At 47.5% G+C, this 18,135-nt stretch overlaps 1 protein-coding gene across 2 annotated transcripts in view; it reads left to right on the top strand.

Annotated features, from left to right (window-relative positions):
* Positions 1 to 18,135, top strand: part of EOGT (EGF domain specific O-linked N-acetylglucosamine transferase) — a 118,407-nt gene that overhangs the window by 41,190 nt on the left and 59,082 nt on the right. For both annotated transcript variants that reach the window (XR_010186982.1, XM_063940938.1), the window contains exon 8: positions 2,681 to 2,784. Coding sequence is in view for 1 of the 2 variants with exons in the window: in XM_063940938.1 (XP_063797008.1) it covers positions 2,681 to 2,784 (104 nt within the window). In the remaining variant the exon portion in view is untranslated. The remainder of the gene's footprint in view (positions 1 to 2,680; positions 2,785 to 18,135) is intronic.

The following is an 18,135-nucleotide window of genomic DNA, read 5'->3' as shown; positions in this document are numbered from 1 at the left end:
TCACAAATACTATTGTTTAATACTGTTACACTTTTTTTAAAGAAAATATTTAATAAAAGTTATGTTTTAATTAACTAATTTTTCAAATTCAACAAAAGAGTGCACCACAAAGAAAGCCTTCTTGGAGCAGGTCTTTCTTATTACCTGCTCATTAGCTCAAATTCTACATTGTAGTTTGCTTTCTGGTGCACCTCCAGCATAAATAGAATACAGAGTATCTTACTGGAAATAACTTTCTAAAAATTGCTGGTTAATAAATCTATGTGACTGAATCACATCATGTGCATAATCTACCCAGGGCTCACCCCCTATTTGTTGTACTAATATTAATATAGCCTGCAACTGCCAGCTGTGCTTAAATTCTTACGGCTTTGACTGAAACTGATCTTTAGTTGCATTCTCATTGCTGCCTGTATGTTATCGGTCCTCTGACCTACTCATCTGCAATCACCTGAGTGCATGTTTCACACCTACCTGCTTTTAAGTTGGAGACTGCATGAATTTGTTAAGCGCCTCCCACTGTGACTGCTTTAATGTTGGCAGTATAATCGACAGAGTTCTATGCTTGCTGCTTGCAACCAACTCACTTACCTGTCTGTTTGGATACGTTATCACATACTGACTGAATTTAGTTGAGTACTTGCATACCCCGTCCGCTTTGCATGCAACAGTACTCTTCATACTGGGCCTCAGTTACTGACTGCCAGCAACTAACTTTTAACGTTGAGCCTGCAATTAATATCTTTTACGCTTCTGAACTTTAGTATATTCCTACTGCTTCTGAACTTGAACTTTTAACTATGTATAGACATTGGTTAGGATAACTTGTATCTTGAGAAGGGTTAAACTGCTACCCATAGGATGTTTAGAGTCACTTCACGTGATTAATATCTTAGTGTAAAGGAAATTTCATGCTGATATTTGCAATACTACTGTTCAAGTTTGTATTTGCCTCTTAACTAATTAATTCCACAGCGGTGACCATTCTGATCCTGAGTAATAAATCTTTCTGTCACCGTCCTAACGTGTGGTGACTATTTTGTGTTGGGTCATCTGGGGTGGGGTTTCCTCGTCCCTCTGCCTAGGGTACCCGCAGTGAGATCCGGTTCAGGAGGTGATTCCGGGTGAAGAATCCAGGTACGTCCACTGACACCTGCACTCGCAACAACACTCCACCGATACTTACCTGTTACAGTATGAACCAACAGAAGGGGCTTCTGTGGCACAAATCGCAGAAAACTTTACTGATGGGGATGTTAAGCCGCTGGTCAGTCACAATGCTCATGCTGACACCTGTGAACCAGCTAAAGTGACCTACATGGGCATATGAGCATCGCAGTTGGACCTTGTATCAATGGAAGAAGGTCATCTAGCCTGATTGCCCCTTTTCTGTTGTAGCATGTGAATGGGGTACATGTGCCTTGTTACCTAAAGAAGGGATGGCACCAGGATGCATTGTGGGAAGAAAACAAGCTAGTGAAGGGACTGTGGTGCTTTGACATCCTGGGAAACCCTGGGTCCGGCCATTCTTCTGAACATTAATTTGACGCTTCCCACTTACCAAAACATCGTTGTGGACCAGGTACATCCTTTCCTAAAGGTGGTAATCACTGATGGCAGGACACTGTGCCTTTGCCACACTGCACGGATTGTTCAAGAATGGTTTGACGAACACAATGAAGGGTTCAAGGTGGCCTCCAAATTCACCACCTCTCAGTTCAAACAGGCATCTCTGGTATGTGTTGAACAACAAGTCCAATCTGTGGTAGATTTACCTCACAACTCACATGAGTAAAAGGGTCTGCTGGTAACATCCATGTACCGGATACCACAAGATGCCTGGTATCCGTTCACATGGTCGACCATGTTATGGTCGACAGTCATTAGGTCGACCACTATTGGTCGACATTGACATGGTCGACATGGACACATGGTCGACACATGAAAATGGTCGACACATGAAAGGTCGACATGAGTTTTTTTACTTTTTTTTCTTTTGGGGAACTTTTCCATACTTTACGATCCACGTGGACTACGATTGGAACGGTAATCTGTGCCGAGCGAAGCGGTAGCGGAGCGAAGGCACCATGCCCGAAGCATGGCGAGCGAAGCGAGCTATGCGAGGGGACGCGGTGCACTAATTGGGGTTCCCAGTCACTTTACGCAAAAAACTACACCAAAAAAAGTAAAAAAAAAACATGTCGACCTTTTCATGTGTCGACCTTTTCATGTGTCGACCTTTCATGTGTCGACCATGTCAATGTCGACCAATAGTGGTTGACCTAATGACTGTCGACCATAACATGGTCGACCATTCATACCGGAACCAAGATGCCTTCAGCGGTCTTCTAGAGTCTGTGATTTTGCGGATAAGAGTTGGTTTGGCAGCACACAGAGGAGCAGTGGCATATAAGACTGTCTGTCAATCATAATGCTTTGGCTCATTACTGTGTAAGCAATACATACTGTATTTCCTTCACGTTTGTAGCATATCTAAATGTACACCCTGAAGTGTCATGCCGATTTATACCAGTTGAAAAGTAGAAGTTTAAGAGTAAAGGGTTAAACAGTTATGGTAAGACCCTCAACTTTTGGTGATTATTGCAACAAAACATTTATCTGTAGAAGTTCATATGTGTAAACACCTATTAATTATTATTCTTATTTTTTTTATTTACAGGTGTGAATATGTACCACCACTTTTGTGACTTTGTAAATCTTTATATAACGCAACATATTAACAACTCTTTCAGCACGGACGTCCATATAGTCATGTGGGACACTGTAAGTAGATTGTCTTTATGTGTAGGAAAATGTGAAACAGAGTTTATGCTGTGACAAATGTGTAGTTCAGTTTCAAACAGTGAAAGCAACAGTGTCTCTCTTCAGAAGTTGTATTACTGTTATGTTGCATGCTTGTACATAAATACACTAGGCTAGGGAACAGCAACTGAAATAGCACAATCAAACAAATATTTGGATTCTTATACTGCGCACAAAGCAGTTACACAGGTCTTTTAGTGAAATTGTATCACCCAATACTACAAAATACAACAACGATGGTAAAAGGTCACCGACAAAATCTGTAAGCGCCTATGGATTTTATCGGTGACTTTTTACCATCGTTGAATATAAAATAGGTTAAAGTGTAAATAGTGTCATAATATAGAGGTCTAAAATGACCTCATGTATGGGGAATATGTACTAAGCCTTGGGAAGTGATAAAGTAGAGAGAAATAAAGTACCAACCAATCAACAAATCCTTTAACCTTTAAAATAGAAGTTAGGAGCTGATATTTTACCTCTCTCCACTTTATCACTCTCCAAAGCTTAGTAGTACATCTCCCCATAAAGAGAACATATATACATAAAAGAGACTGTCATTGTGCTAAAATATATATAATTAATTAATTTGTATTTATTTGTGCTAATGTGTAGAATATAAAATAATTTAAGCTTTCACGCTTCAGACAAATAGTGGGGGCAGCCATTTTGTTGGCTATACAGATGTAGCCATGCTTGTCTTTGCTGCGATTCAGCATGCTGCAACACGGCTTGCTGCATGGCATGCCAGACTGCGACTATTCGCAGCCATCAATAGCTCCATTAATTCCTAATGGAATTAATGAAGCGATCACCGGCTGCAAATAGCCATGCTATGCAGCAAGCCGTGATGCAACATGCCGCATTGCAGTAAGAGGAGCATGGCTACATCTGTACCACCATTTAGTCCAGCGGTTCTCAAACTGTGCCGTGGCACCCTAGGGTGCTGCAGCTCACTTATAGTGGTGCCGCAGCCTTATTGGTTTTGTCAAGACCCAAATGAAATTATTTCAGTTAACAAGTTAGCCATAGCTAGTACAGCATGCAGCTTCAGCTCCACCCCCTCCATTCTTCTCCTGCTGCTAGCGACCAAAGAGACGAGGCGTCAGGTGAGCGAGCCTCTCCCAGTCATGTGAGTATTGACTGTAGCCAACATGGAGGATGGGAGCTGCGGAATCTCTATGTGAGCCCTGGGGTTAATGCATATGGTTCACACTGTCTGACCCCTGAACGGCTGTCATGAGGCACCATTCCAGGCTTCCAGCACCGCCGCCTATCCAGGATGTGTAGTAGCCTCCGGCTCCTGCTCTGATATCCTCCACTTCTATGTCGGAGCTAGGCACACAGTGCACCTGAATAAAAAGACCACCCCCCATCAGCAGTAAGCAAGGCTGCCTGGCGTTTGAGTTTGGCATAACAGCACAAGCAGCATCAGCTACTAACCTTCACATTCTACAGCAGGAAACTGGCAAGGGGTACTATTATGCCATTGTAGGTTATTTATGTGGGGCACTATTGTGTGGGCATATCCAGTACTATTTTTCTGGAAAAATAGGTTCAGGAACTACGGATCTGGGGGTGGAGCTATTGAATAAAGCTATATATAATTAAGATGACAGAAATAAAACTTATCATATGGAAAATCCATTTTGGCCCAGGGGAGGTTAAGGAACTCTGAACCCTATTCCGGTTGGATCGCAACTCGCACTCCAACCTCAAAAACTACAATGATGATGCAGGCGCCCCTGAGTAAATGCGAACACCTCGGCCTGCCAATCAGGCAGAGGCGTTCATGGGGCGGGAGGGGGGCTGCAACGCACTGCTTGTCCTAGTCGAAACCTTTGCGGGGGCGGCGTTAGTGGAACGGAGGCATGACAGGGCAAACGGGGCACGGCATGGCCGTGATCAGGGGCGGCTGTGCGACATCACACGCAGCCGCTCCGATCACAACGATGGCGGCAGTCCAGGAGTCATCAAGAAATTCTGCGATAATGCTGAAATTGCGAGGCGATTGCAGTTTCAGCGTGGTCGCAGGGGGGGGGGGGGGGGCGACGTGTTAGCATGCTGGGCGACCTTGCCCTGCGATTGGCGGCCCCCAGCACATGCGAACATAAGGATTGCAGCTTCTGATAATCCTTACTGAATAGGGTCCTCTGTTCCTGATTATGTCATATTTATTAAGAGGTCCAGGAACTGAGTTCCTGCTGTAGAATAGCACTGGGCATGTCTATGTGGTATGACACTATGGAGCCCATGTTGGGTATTTCTGGGGCTGGGGCTGTAATGTGACCATAAAATTAAATTAATAAATGTATTATTGAGTATCTCAATAGGATATTTTTTAGGGGAAGATTCTATTAAATGCTACACTCATAAGACCTTTATCTTATTTTTGCTAGTGCTACATTAGCGTGAGAATTTAAAATGGAACCTCCGTACTAATTGAATTTACCCTTTGGTCTAGGGGCGCCACAAAATAATTAGGAGATAATAAGGGTACCATGAACTGAGAAAGTCTGAGGAACACTGATTTAATCTACTAATGAACTAGGAACGAGTCTCTCACTGAATCAGAAAGGACATATGGGCCAAATACCTTTCTGCTGCGGGGTACACTGGGCTCCACAAGGATAGACATAGGGGTGTAGAGTAGGATCTTGATCCGAGGCACCAACAGGCTGAAAACTTTGACTGTTCCCAGAATGCATAGCGCCGCCTCCTCTATAACCCCGCCTCCCTGCACAGGTGCTCAGTTTTGTAGTTGGTGCCGCAGATAGCAGGCACATAACAGAGGGGCTGCTCTGGGCAGCCCTAAGAAGAGCTTTTTGAGAAGAAAAGTGAAGACTTCAAGGGCTGCAGCAGTGTGTATATGTCTTTTGACATTCAGTGCTGCAGCTCTATCTCTCCAGCGGCGCTGTACACTCCCGAGCCCTGGTTTCCGGGTAACTACAGCAGGAGGCTCCGGTTTTCTTCCATGGTCAGGCACACACGACGGGGGCTCTCCGGGATCGCGTGGCCGCGCTTCGGGAGGTAGTGAGTGGGTCCCGCTTGCGGGACCCGTACTTTATCACGATCCGACGCGGTTAGTGGAAGGCAGGCCGCGCTTGCGGTGGTCACTGGCAGTAAAGGCGATCCCACTAGATCACCAGGGCATGGGTGCAGGTCAGGTTTTCCCTCAAATCCGTTTTAATAGTAGCCCACAGGGGTTCACTACGGCTGGCCGGCGGTCGGGCTCCCGGCGACCAGCATACCGGCGCCGGGAGGCCGACCGCCGGCTTACCGACAGTGTGGCGAGCGCAAATGAGCCCCTTGCGGGCTCGCTGCGCTCGCCACGCTACGGGCACGGTGGTGCGCTACGCGCGACACACTATTTTATTCTCCCTCTATGGGGGTCGTGGACCCCCACGAGGGAAAATAAGTGTCGGTATGCCGGCTGTCGGGCTCCCGGCGCCGGTATACTGAGCGCCGGGAGCCTGACCGCCGGCATACAGAAGACCACCCGCCCACAGTACCCGGTGGTTTTGCCAGCAGGGGGATAAGGCTTAGACCTGGAGCCTCTCCCCCAGCCCCAGGGCGCCATTTCCAGCAAATGTTCCCGCCCTGGAGCTGCATATCTGTCTCTCCCTCACTCCCTGTCAGTGTCTGGGCGCCATTCTCTCAGCTACACTGTTCCTGGGACTGCTTGGGCAAATCCTCCTGTGTAAAGCCGCCTGGTTGTCAGCGCTGTGACTTTACATGACACTTAAGTATTCTACCTGCCTATTTGACAGTGTTAGTTAAGAAAGAGTGCACTTAGTCAGGGTTTTCTAGTACAATTACCCTGTGATATACATCCAGTTCTTACTGTGCAGTGTTATATCTACTGACTACATAGCTACATAAGGTGGTCCAGTGCAGTATTATTGTTAGTAATAACCTGTGCATTGTACAACTGTGACTATATGTGTGTGCATTAGATAGCTGAGTGGTTTCCATTTCGTGTCTCTCACTCAACTTGCTATCCCTATATTCTATAATCTGAGGGGGCTTGGTGCGTCAGGTTTTATATTTATGTAGGATTTTCACAAGATATACTTTAATACGTATTTTTCTCTGTGATTTTAGTCACCACATCTCTCCTATATCTCTGCTTGTGCTGACTACACTGCGCACGGGTTTGGGTAAGAGGTATTGTGCTGCTGCCAATTGTACTGTGTTACCTGATACTGCAAGTTATATCATGTCTGCTTCTGAAGGTAACGGTTCTGGGGCGGAACACACTGCAGGTGTTGCTGAAGCCACAGATCCATATGAGGAGAATATAGCAGCTGTGGGCTCTGGTTCTGGGGGCTCCTTGCCCCCCAGTGGGACTGTGGCAACGGAGGTACATAATGACCCGCCGTGGGCTGCTTTTTCCACGCTTCTGCATACGCTAGTAAATAAACGAACACCCCCTATGGGACCCCCTATGCCGGTGCAACCGTATGTGGTCCCTGCAGCTAACCCGCCGTGGGCGGACAATTTATCTGCTCAATTGAAGAAGTTGAACCAGTCCCTGACTACTAAAAAGTCTGACCCTCGCTTGCCAAGCCCAAGGGGTGCTCTAAGCGAGCTCTTATATCCTCACAATCCACTGCTGTCACTGACACCTCGTCTGATGAAGATGGCACTTACACTGACCCCACAGATTCTGACACAGATACTGCTGATGGGGAGGGTAGTTCACATGTGGATGTTCCTGATCTTTTGGAGGCTATTAAGTTGATTTTACAGATTACGGATGATCCCGAGCCATCCGTCCCTCCTAAGAAACCAGATAGGTTCAAGCGTCAGAAGGTGGTTAAACAAGTTTTACCTCACTCTGACCACCTAGTGGATATATGTCAGGAATCCTGGGAAAACCCGGGTAGGAAGTTTGTGCCTCAAAAGAAGATGCTGGCTCGCTATCCCCTCGCGCCAGAACTGTCTAAAAATTGGGAAACGCCTCCTCCAGTGGACTCACATGTGGCTAGGATGGTGGTTTCCTCAGCTCTACCTGTCACTACCGTCACGTCTCTAAAAGAGCCTATGGATAAACGTGTGGAGGGTTGTCTGAAAGCGATTTACACCCTCACGGGTGATGCGCAAAGGCCCACTATTGCAGCTACATGGGCTGCAGAGGCTATTGAAGCATGGGCCTTGGAGTTAGAATCTGAAATCTCTTCTGACCATGCTAGACAATGCTTGTCATATATTGTCACAGCTTCTCACTATATTAAAGAGGCGGCTTCTGATGCCGGTATCCTAGCAGTTAAGGCCTCTATTACATCAGTCCTGGCTCGCCGGATATTGTGGCTGAGATCCTGGTCTGTGGATCTGGACTCTAGAAAAACCCTGGAGGTACTCCTTTTCAAGGGAGATATTCTGTTTGGGGAGGACTTAAATAAGATTGTGGCTGACTTGGCTACTGCCAAAACTGCCTGTCTGCCAAGTACCGCTCCTTCTGTGTCAAAGGCTAAAGGTACTTCCTTTTGCCCCTTTCGTCCTTCAGGTAAAGCAAAAGGCCAGGCGTACAACAAGCAGGCCCGCACTTCCAAACCTGGTAAGCCAAATCCCAAAAGAGCCTGGGCGGCCCATCAGCTAGCTTCCAAGACCGATAAGCCTACCGCATGACGGGGCGGGCCTCCCCCTGGGGGATCCCAGGGTGGGGGCCAGCTTCTAGGGTATACCCAGGAATGATGCCTGGGTACGGGAAGTCGTCACTCGAGGTTACGCCATAGCCTTCAAAAACTGACCCCCTCATCGATTTTGCCGGACAGACGCCACGTTGGACCAGACAAAGGCAAACACTCTACATTCGGTGGTACAGACCCTCCTGGAGTCATAGTACAGTTGCCTCTTGCGCAGAGGGGCCAGGGGTACTATTCTCCGCTGTTTCTAGTCCCGAAACCGAATGGGTCCTCCCGGCCCATTCTCAACCTCAAGGAATTGAACAGGTTTGTGAAGGTTTCCAAGTTCCGTATGGAAACCCTTCGCTCTATAGTTCTGGCCTTGGAACCTGGGGACTACATGGTCTCCCTGGACATACAGGATGCTTACCTGCATATTCCTATAGCAGCGTCACATCAGCAATACCTGAGGTTTGCGATTGGCAACCTCCATTACCAGTTTCGGGCGTTACCTTTTGGTTTAACTACGGGTCCGCGAGTCTTCACCAAAGTTATGACGGTGGTACTCCGCCGTCAAGGGGTCAGGATACTGCCGTATCTGGACGACTTGTTAATCCTGGCAAATTCCTCAGAACTTCTTCTACGTCATCTGGATATGACTGTCCGGTTTCTACAAGCCCACGGGTGGCTCATCAACTGGAAGAAATTCTCCCTGGTCCCTGCTCAGAGCATGGTGCACCTGGGAGCGCTATTGGACACTCACAACCAGAGGTTGTTCTTGTCTCAGGAGAAAGTCCTGAAGCTTCAGGACAGGATTCGTTGCTTCCTTTCTCGTCCGCAAGTGTCGATACATTCGGTGATGCAGGTGCTGGGCCTCACGGTATCAGCATTTGACATGGTGGAGTATGCTCAATTCCATTCTTGCCCCCTCCAGAGGCTGATTCTAGCCAAGTGGGACGGCCTGCCTCACCGGATCAGGTCTCACATGATCTCATTGACTCCGGAGGTCCGTCTGTCGCTGCTCTGGTGGCTCCAGGACCGACAATTGTGCAGGGGCCATCCCTTCTGGATATCCAACTGGGTCCTGTTGACGACAGATGCCATTCTAAGAGGTTGGGGCGCGGTGCTGGAGCAACACTCCCTTCAGGGTCGGTGGACCAAGGAGGAATCCCTCCTCTCGATCAACATTCTGGAATTGCGGGCGGTCTTCAATGCGTTGAGTCTGGCCCAGCATTTAATTCAGAACCGTCCTGTTCAAGTACAGTCGGACAACGCCACCACAGTGGCTTACATTAATCATCAAGGCGGCACTCGAAGCCGTTTTGGCAATGAAGGAAGTCTCACGGATTCTACATTGGGTGGAACGCCATCTACCGGCCATATCGGCAATATTCATTCCGGGAGTCCTGAATTGGGAAGCGGACTTTCTCAGTCGTCAGGACGTACATGCCGGCGAGTGGGGCCTCCATCCAGAAGTGTTTCAACTCCTAGTGGAAAAGTGGGGCCTTCCAGACGTAGATCTGATGGCGTCTCGACACAATCACAAGGTTACGGTCTTCAGAGCAAGGACAAGGGATCCTCAAGCAGCATTCGTGGATGCGCTGGCGGTGCCGTGGAGGTTTCGGCTGCCGTACGTGTTCCCTCCGGTGTCACTCCTGCCCAGGGTAATTAGGAAGTTCAAGCAAGAAAAAGGATATCTGCTTCTCATAGCTCCAGCGTGGCCCAGACGGCACTGGTTCTCAGACCTGCAAGGCCTATCGTCAGAGCGTCCAATTCTAGTTCCACAACGCCCAGACCTCCTCGTTCAGGGCCCCTGTGTCTACCAGGAACTAGCCCGGCTGTCTTTGACGGCGTGGCTCTTGAAGCTTCCGTCTTAAGGGCTAAAGGGTTTTCTGAGGCGGTCATTCAAACTATGTTGCGGGCCCGGAAACCGGCTTCGGCTCGGATTTACTATAGGGTCTGGCATTCTTACTTTGTTTGGTGCGCATCTAACGATTATGACGCTTCCAAGTTTAGTATAGCCAAGTTGTTGGCTTTACTTCAGCAGGGCCTGGACTTAGGCCTGCGTCTGGCCTCCCTCAAGGTTCAAATATCTGCCTTGTCAGTGTGGTTTCAGAGAAATATTGCGACCTTACCTGATGTGCATACCTTTACTCAGGGTGTGTTGCGTATCCAACCTCCATATGTCCCGCCTGTGGCTCCTTGGGACTTGTCGGTGGTTTTAGAGGTGTTACAAGAGTCTCCGTTTGAACCTCTTGGTTCAGATGATTTAAAGTGGCTTTCCCTTAAGGTGGTGTTTCTGCTGGCTATTGCTTCAGCTAGAAGAGTGTCGGATTTGGGTGCCTTGTCCTGTAGTTTCCCATATCTGATATTTCACCGTGACCGAGCGGTTCTTAGGACTCGTCCCGGATATTTACCTAAGGTGGTTTCTTCGTTCCACCTTAACCAGGAGATTGTGGTTCCGGCACTTGTTTCTCCTGATCTGTCTCCGAAAGAGTGGTCTTTGGATGTGGTACGGGCTCTCCGTATCTATGTGAAGAGAACTGCTTCTATTATAAAATCTGATTCTCTCTTTGTGCTGTTTGGATTTCACATACGGGGCTGGCCTGCTCACAAGCAAACTTTGGCCAGATGGATTATAATGATTGCACATGCTTATGTGAGGGCTGGTCTCTCGGCTCCTGCTCACATTACGGCCCATTCTACTCGGTCTGTTGGACCTTCTTGGGCGGGCCGTCGTGGTGCGACCCTTGATCAATTGTGCAAGGCGGCTACGTGGTCCTCAGGGAACACGTTCATAAGGTTCTATGCCTTCGATACTGCCGCTTCCCAGGATGCTTCCTTTGGACGCAGGGTTCTTGTGCCCGCTACAGTGCGTCCCCTCCCATAAGGAACTGCTTTAGGACATCCCCTATGTCTATCCTTGTGGAGCCCAGTGTACCCCGCAGCAGAAAACGAGTTTTATGGTAAGAACTTACCTTTGTTAAAACTCTTTCTGCGAGGTACACTGGGCTCCACAAGGCGCCCACCCTGACGCACTTAGCTTCTTTGGTTTGGTATGGCATTAGCCGCTGACACTTCTCCTGTCGTGAGAGTGTGGTGTATGTGGCTACTAACCGTTGTCGTCTCTTTTCCTGCTACTGCATTGGGCTGGTTAACTAAAAACTGAGCTCCGGTGCAGGGAGGCGGGGTTATAGAGGAGGCGGCGCTATGCATTCTGTTAACAGTCAAAGCTTTTCAGCCTGTTGGTGCCTCGGATCAAGATCCTACTCTACACCCCTATGTCTATCCTTGTGGAGCCCAGTGTACCTCGCAGAAAGAGTTTTAACAAAGGTAAGTTCTTACCATAAAACTCGTTTTTGTGATGTTATTAGTTGAACCAGTTTTCTCATGAATATTGCTTCAGCCCACAACATGGATGCTCCCATTTTGTAAAGTGCAATAGATGCGCTTTACACAGTCTGAGTAAAATAGAAAACTTTTAATGACAAGACCACAGTATGTAAAATAACAAAACCTGCAGAACAAAGGGCGTGATTGAGGTTGGATTGCAAATTCTGCTAAGTAGCAGAATTTGCAATCTTTGTGAACGCACGCTGGTGGCCGCTCATCGCAGGGCAAGACCACCCAGCAAGACCGCCTCCCCACCTTGATCAAGTAGACATTACGATCGCGCTGCAATTTCTGCTTGATAGCAGAAATTAAGGTTGCCTCCTGCCAGCATATCCTGGCTGCGCCCGCAGGAGGCCCGCTTCCATCTTTCTGATCGCGGCAACTGCGCGTGACGTCAAGCAGCTGCCGCGATCACGCCCATGCCACGATCACGCCCGTGCCATACCCCCGTTTTGATTATTCCGCCCCCATTTCCCCGCAACGCTCCATCTCCGCCTAGTAAACGGTGTGTTGCCACCCCGCGATCGTAGGCAGAGGCCCGCTTCCATGTTTCTGATCGCGACGGTTGCGTGTGACATCACACAGCTGCTGTGATCACGCCCATGCCACGATCACGCCCATGCCATGCCCCTGTTTTGATGATGCAGCCCCCGTTCCCCCGCATCCGCCCCCGAAACGCTCCGTCTCCACCTAGGAAACGGAGCGTTGCCACCCAACGATCACAAGCAGAGGCGTTCGCATTTTCTGCAGGCAGACGCAGAAAATGTGGTGCATGCACAGGATGGGCGCTGAGCTTGCGCCCACATCCTTTTTGACGCTTAATTCGATCCAACCTGAATCGGCCCCAAAGTCTTTATTAGACATCTAGTGTTCACTCTAGGAGTGAAAAGGGGCAGGGCGCCGGACTCCGGGGGCACATGTGCGCGCGCGCAGCGAAGCCGCGCAAAACTCTCATGCGATGCCTGTCATGTTTAAACTCGATTGGCACTATTCTTAGTAAATGTAACCCTGCGAGTATGTACTGTTTACACCAGTGCATCCTCTGTATAAATGTCACTCTACAGAGTGATTATCCAGTCAAACAACCCTATCACACCCCAGCGGTAGATTGCTGTACTATGGCTGCTCTGCCCAAGTGGTGAACATTGGTGGTCATTCCGAGTTGATCGCTAGGTGCATTCGTTCGCTGTGCAGCGTTGAGGGGGAAAAAATCGGCACTTCTGCGCATGCGCATGTGGCACAATGCGCAAGCGCGACGTACTATTAACAACGACCGATGTAGTTTCACACAGGGTCTAGCAAAGCTTTTCAGTCGCACTGCTGGCCGCAGAGTGATTGACATGAAGTGGGCGTTTCTGGTTGTCAACTGACTGTTTTCAGGGAGTGTTCGAAAAAACGCAGGCGTGCCAGGAAAAATGCAGGCGTAGCTGGGCGAACGCAGGGCGTGTTTGTGACGTCAAAAAACAGGAACTGAACAGTCTGAAGTCATCGCAAGCGCTGAGTAGGTTTTAAGCTACTCTAAAACTGCACAAAAAAACTTTGCCGCCGATCTGCGATCCTCTCGTTCGCACTTCTGCTAAGATAAAATACACTCCCAGTAGGAGGCGGCATAGCGTTTGCACGGCTGCTAAAAACTGCTAGCAAGCGAACAACTCAGAATGACCACCATTGTGCAGCCCGGTTGGATAGTATCCCTGTTGCCCAGCAGCAGTAATTGCTGCCGGCATGTTTTTTAGACACCATTTGCGTTCTGTGTGTGGGGCTATTAGAAGGCAGATCGTTTACCATTTGTTTAGTACCTTTCTATTATCTGTTGTTGTGTACCAGTTTCCTGTCCATTAGCTGTGGTAAATTGATGTTACAGTTAGGGCATTTAACCACTGAGCCGCTGTTTACATTACACAGTGGCAGTGCTTTGATGGCTCATCTCGCTGTTGATGCTGGTGATTTGTGAAATGTTTGGACGGAATGGTATTATTGAGGCCTGGTGCTGTGACATACTGGTAACGGAGTCTCTGTGCCTTCTATAGAAGACTGTGTACAAACATGTAAGTGGCAGAGTGTGTTACATTTGCAGTATTGAGTCTGCAGTATTAAAAAAACAAGTACGTGACGGCTTATTCTTAGGCGTGAGAAAAGGAAACAAAGTCTCCTGTGTGTTAGTGAGCGGACAAAGCATAGAAACCAGGCTGGTGACATGCCAAGTGTCAAGGGTGGCACAAGGAGCAGGATGTACTGTTGCAGGGGAGACATTCTTACTGGAGAATGTAAAGGGGGTACACACAGAGAGATCCGTGTTTAAAATCTAAGCAATCTGACCAGATTGCTTAGATTTTAAGCACGGATCTGCCCTGTGTATGCCCCCCAGCGATAGTGATGCGCGGCCCCATCACTATAGCCGGTGCTAGATTGAGCCTGCATGCAGGCTCAATCTAGTGGGTCGCTCACTTCAGCGCTGTGTGAAGTGAGTGGCCCCCCCGTCGTTGGTGTGTGTGTGTGTGTCCCCCTCGCAGGTTTTAGAAGTTTTGCAAAAATGGCAATTACATGGTGACTTAAGGGGGCTACTGACGGGAGAGATGTGTGGTGAGTGACCCGCTAGATTGAGCCTGCATGCAGGCTCAATCTAGCACCGGCAATAGCGACACGCGGGGCCGCGCATTGCTAACGCTGGGGGGCATACACACGTTAGAACCGTGCTTAAAATCTAAGCAATCTAGTCAGATTGCTTAGATTTTAAACACTGATCTCTCCGTGTGTACCCCCCTTAGTTATATGTGCAGCTATTCTTTTTCCTTTTCATCATATACATATTTAAAGTGTCCCATTTTTTTTAGTTGTATAGTACTTTTCCATAGGACAAAATTTGAGCCAAATTCTGTTCATCTCCGTCAAACATGAATGCTCCCAAATGTGACTACGTTTCAGTGAAGGGGACATTTCTGAAGCATACTAGCGTAGTGACTTTCTAAATGCCCACCCAGCATACACACAAGGGTGCAATCCTTCTGTCTAGACTCTAGACTCTAGAGCCTCCTCCAAACAATCTGTCTGCGCTTACTCTTTGGGTTTCTGTCTATAAACGTACATGTTGGAGAAAACAAATATGTCACCTCTTGCCACTTTAGAGTCCTCAGTTTTAATTGAATTAAACTTTTTACTGTTTATGTCCTAAATGTTCATGCTCATATGAGTGATGGGACATTAGGGCTAATTCAGACCTGATCAGGTTTTAACAGCACATGCGCCGGCGCATGCCAGACAGCAGACGGCTGTCTCAGCCCTGCGATCGCCTCTGCCTGATTGACAGCCACCGTTTAGGGGGCGTGGTCTGGGCAAAGCAGGCGTGCCCGCACCGTGCAGGGGGTGGGCTGCGGCTGCTGCATGACCAGAAATCAGGAGCTGCGCTGGCAGGGAGCTACTCTTCAAGTACAAAAGCATTGCCGCTGTGTGATGCTTTTGTACTTGTGCAACGGGGTAGGGCCTGACATGCGGGGCGGACTAGCCCAGTTCTGGGTGTTCCCCCACATGTCAGTATGCCTGATCGTAGATATGCTAAATTTAGCACATCTACGATCAGGTCTGAATTAGCCCCATTGTGTCTTTATTACATATGAAACTTTATGTGAACTTTTTAAAAAAAAATTTAGTTACATTGCTCAGAGTGCACCTAAAAATCCTTTTCTCTACCAAAGTACAACATAAAGGTAGAAAATGAGTCCTATTCACACTTTATTCCGTTTCTAATCTGGTTCTGCAAAATCCAATTTTTGCACCGCTCCACAAAAGTTGGTGCCTAGTTCTATCATTAGGAAGGAGCCCCCTCCCTCTTCTAAACTCCTCCTCTCCGACTGCACACCTATAATCCAGGTGCACCTGCCCACATCACGGAGCACAGTGGGACCACTGCTGATTTTAAATTGTGCTTCCTCTGAATTTCAGAAATCACCTCCACCAGATAGGCAGCCATGAGCGATACTCTCGTATCTCTTCTTCTCAGTCACGTTATTTATTATCTCCCACCTCCGCCTCGGATACAGGCAAACACTTCTACCGTATATGTTTGGCGCTGCGGACCACTTGTGGTGCCTTATAAACTTCATGTAATAATAATTAATTAATATCTTCACTTGGAAAGGGTGACAGCATAGACTTGGATCTTTATTGTAATGCCTCAACCAAGCTCTTCCTTGGTGTAAATCCATGCGTCCGAATGGGAAAGGACTGAATCGTCCACTTGCAGTGTCTATAGTTGCTACATCTCTGTGTGTCCCATTAGACCCCCCTCTGTTACCTCTCAATTACCATCTAATAATGCTCCTTAGATTTCTACTACTATGTGTCCATTTTTTCAAAGCACAATCATTTACAATACAAAACCAGGTTGGCTTTGGCATGTAAATGATTGCTGCTTTAAAAAAAAAATGGACAGACTCGCACAAAGTCCCGCACCTCCGGAACTCGTGGGCTATTACATTTAACTCTTTGTGTTCAAACATCTATGGGAAGAACTTAATTTCTGGCGATGGATGCAACTCAACGTTCTAGAACGACAAATCACATCTATCTACATTGCAATTTGTGCCTCGCATGGGAGTGCTCAGGAAAACCTGTGATTCTGGGGCTACTGTAATTGTCAACACTGCCCCTATAATTCCATTAGATGTCTCCTATGAAAAACATTTTTTAGAGCACAGAGGATGCAACATGGTAAAAAAAAAGCATTTTCTGGGGTATCCAATGGTCACCAATAATGCATCTGAAAATCAGCAAAAAGGGGTAATCTCGCCACTTTCATTCGTTCTTGCTTCCATTCTTTCTGTCTTTCTTTCATAGTAACACCTGCCAGTGTCTCTGGGGATTGGGTGCATGTATTGGCCGTCCAGTAGGATATGGAAGAATCTTATCTCCTGCGAACAGTTAGTTTGTGGTGAGGAAGGATATCCTCCTACTCCACCTGCTATATTCTGGGCCAGACTGTGTCAATGGAAAGGATACTGATTTATAATCCGCTGCAATCTCTGGAATTACTGAGGTGTGCATCCCCAACTCCATCCTGACTCTTTAACAGCTCTCCTGTTGTGTGAGAGATTACATAGACCATTATAGGAACCGAACGGGCTATTGTCCTCTCCCTAGGACCACGCACGCCCACTCCCTTACATCCAGAACGGGGCATTGTTCAGCCTGACACACAGCTTTAAGACTGATTATTTTCCAGGTCAGACAGTTTAGTGTGTTGTCAGATTTGTCACCTCTAGAACTTATTATTACTAATTATTGTAATTAGATTTTTTTCGCTGCCACAAGAAAAAGGTGCATTGTCTAGTTTTTCTTTGTAGCCTTCAACAGTGATGGAGTATGATGTTCCGCCCATTTTAAAAATGTATGCTGTGAAATGACACGCCGTGCCAAGGGGGCCGTTTCTGTGACATGCGGCACAGTCTGGCTGGGTGATGTGATATTTGTCTGTCTCCCCTGGCGCCGCATGTGCCATTTTGCAATGCTATTTCCATGTAGCACCGCTCAGACTCTGTATGTCATTTTATTTGTAAGTGCAGTGACTGTAATAATAGATGCGGATGTCTCATTCATCATACATACATCTTGTGTACTTGCAATATGCCTATGCTGTAACCTGCTAGTCTGAATGTAAGATGGGTGTTACCATGGTAATTTGGTTATTCACCATGGTGATCCTGTGGGCCTGAGAGAGACAGTGGTGTACAGCTGCAGGTTGATGCGGCCTCCATTTTGTGTGTAAAGCGGGTGCGCTTTAAGGCTAGTTCCAAATACGTTTTCTGTTGCTATCAATGGCAACTTGGGCAACGGGGTCAGTGCCCCATTTATTATTTCCATGTCAGAGAATGTTCAGCCCAGTGACTGGTAATTCTTTCCATTTATCACAGGAGAAAATAATTGTTTAAAGCCAGAGTTTCCCAAGCTCCGCCATTATTGTACAGTCCAGGTTTTAAGGATACCCATGCTTCAGTCCAGATGGTTAAATCAAATTTACTGAGGTATTATTATTATTACCAGATATTTATATAGCGCATACATATTCTGCAGCGCTTTACAGAGAATATTTGGCTATTCACGTCAGTCCCTGCCCCAGTGGAGCTTACAATCTAGATTCCCTATCACAGACACATTCACACTAGGGTTAATTTTGTTGGGAGCCAATTAACCTAGCAGTATATTTTTGGATTGTGGGAGGAAACCCACGCAAGTACGGGGAGAATATACAAACCCCACACAGTTAGGGCCATAGTGGGAATCGAACCCATGATCTCAG

This window comes from Pseudophryne corroboree, chromosome 9 (assembly GCF_028390025.1).
Source record: "Pseudophryne corroboree isolate aPseCor3 chromosome 9, aPseCor3.hap2, whole genome shotgun sequence".
In the NCBI taxonomy this organism is placed as follows: Eukaryota; Metazoa; Chordata; class Amphibia; order Anura; family Myobatrachidae; genus Pseudophryne; species Pseudophryne corroboree.
The sequence above is the reverse complement of the archived record's forward strand: the minus strand, read 5'-3'. Positions and strand labels throughout refer to the sequence as shown.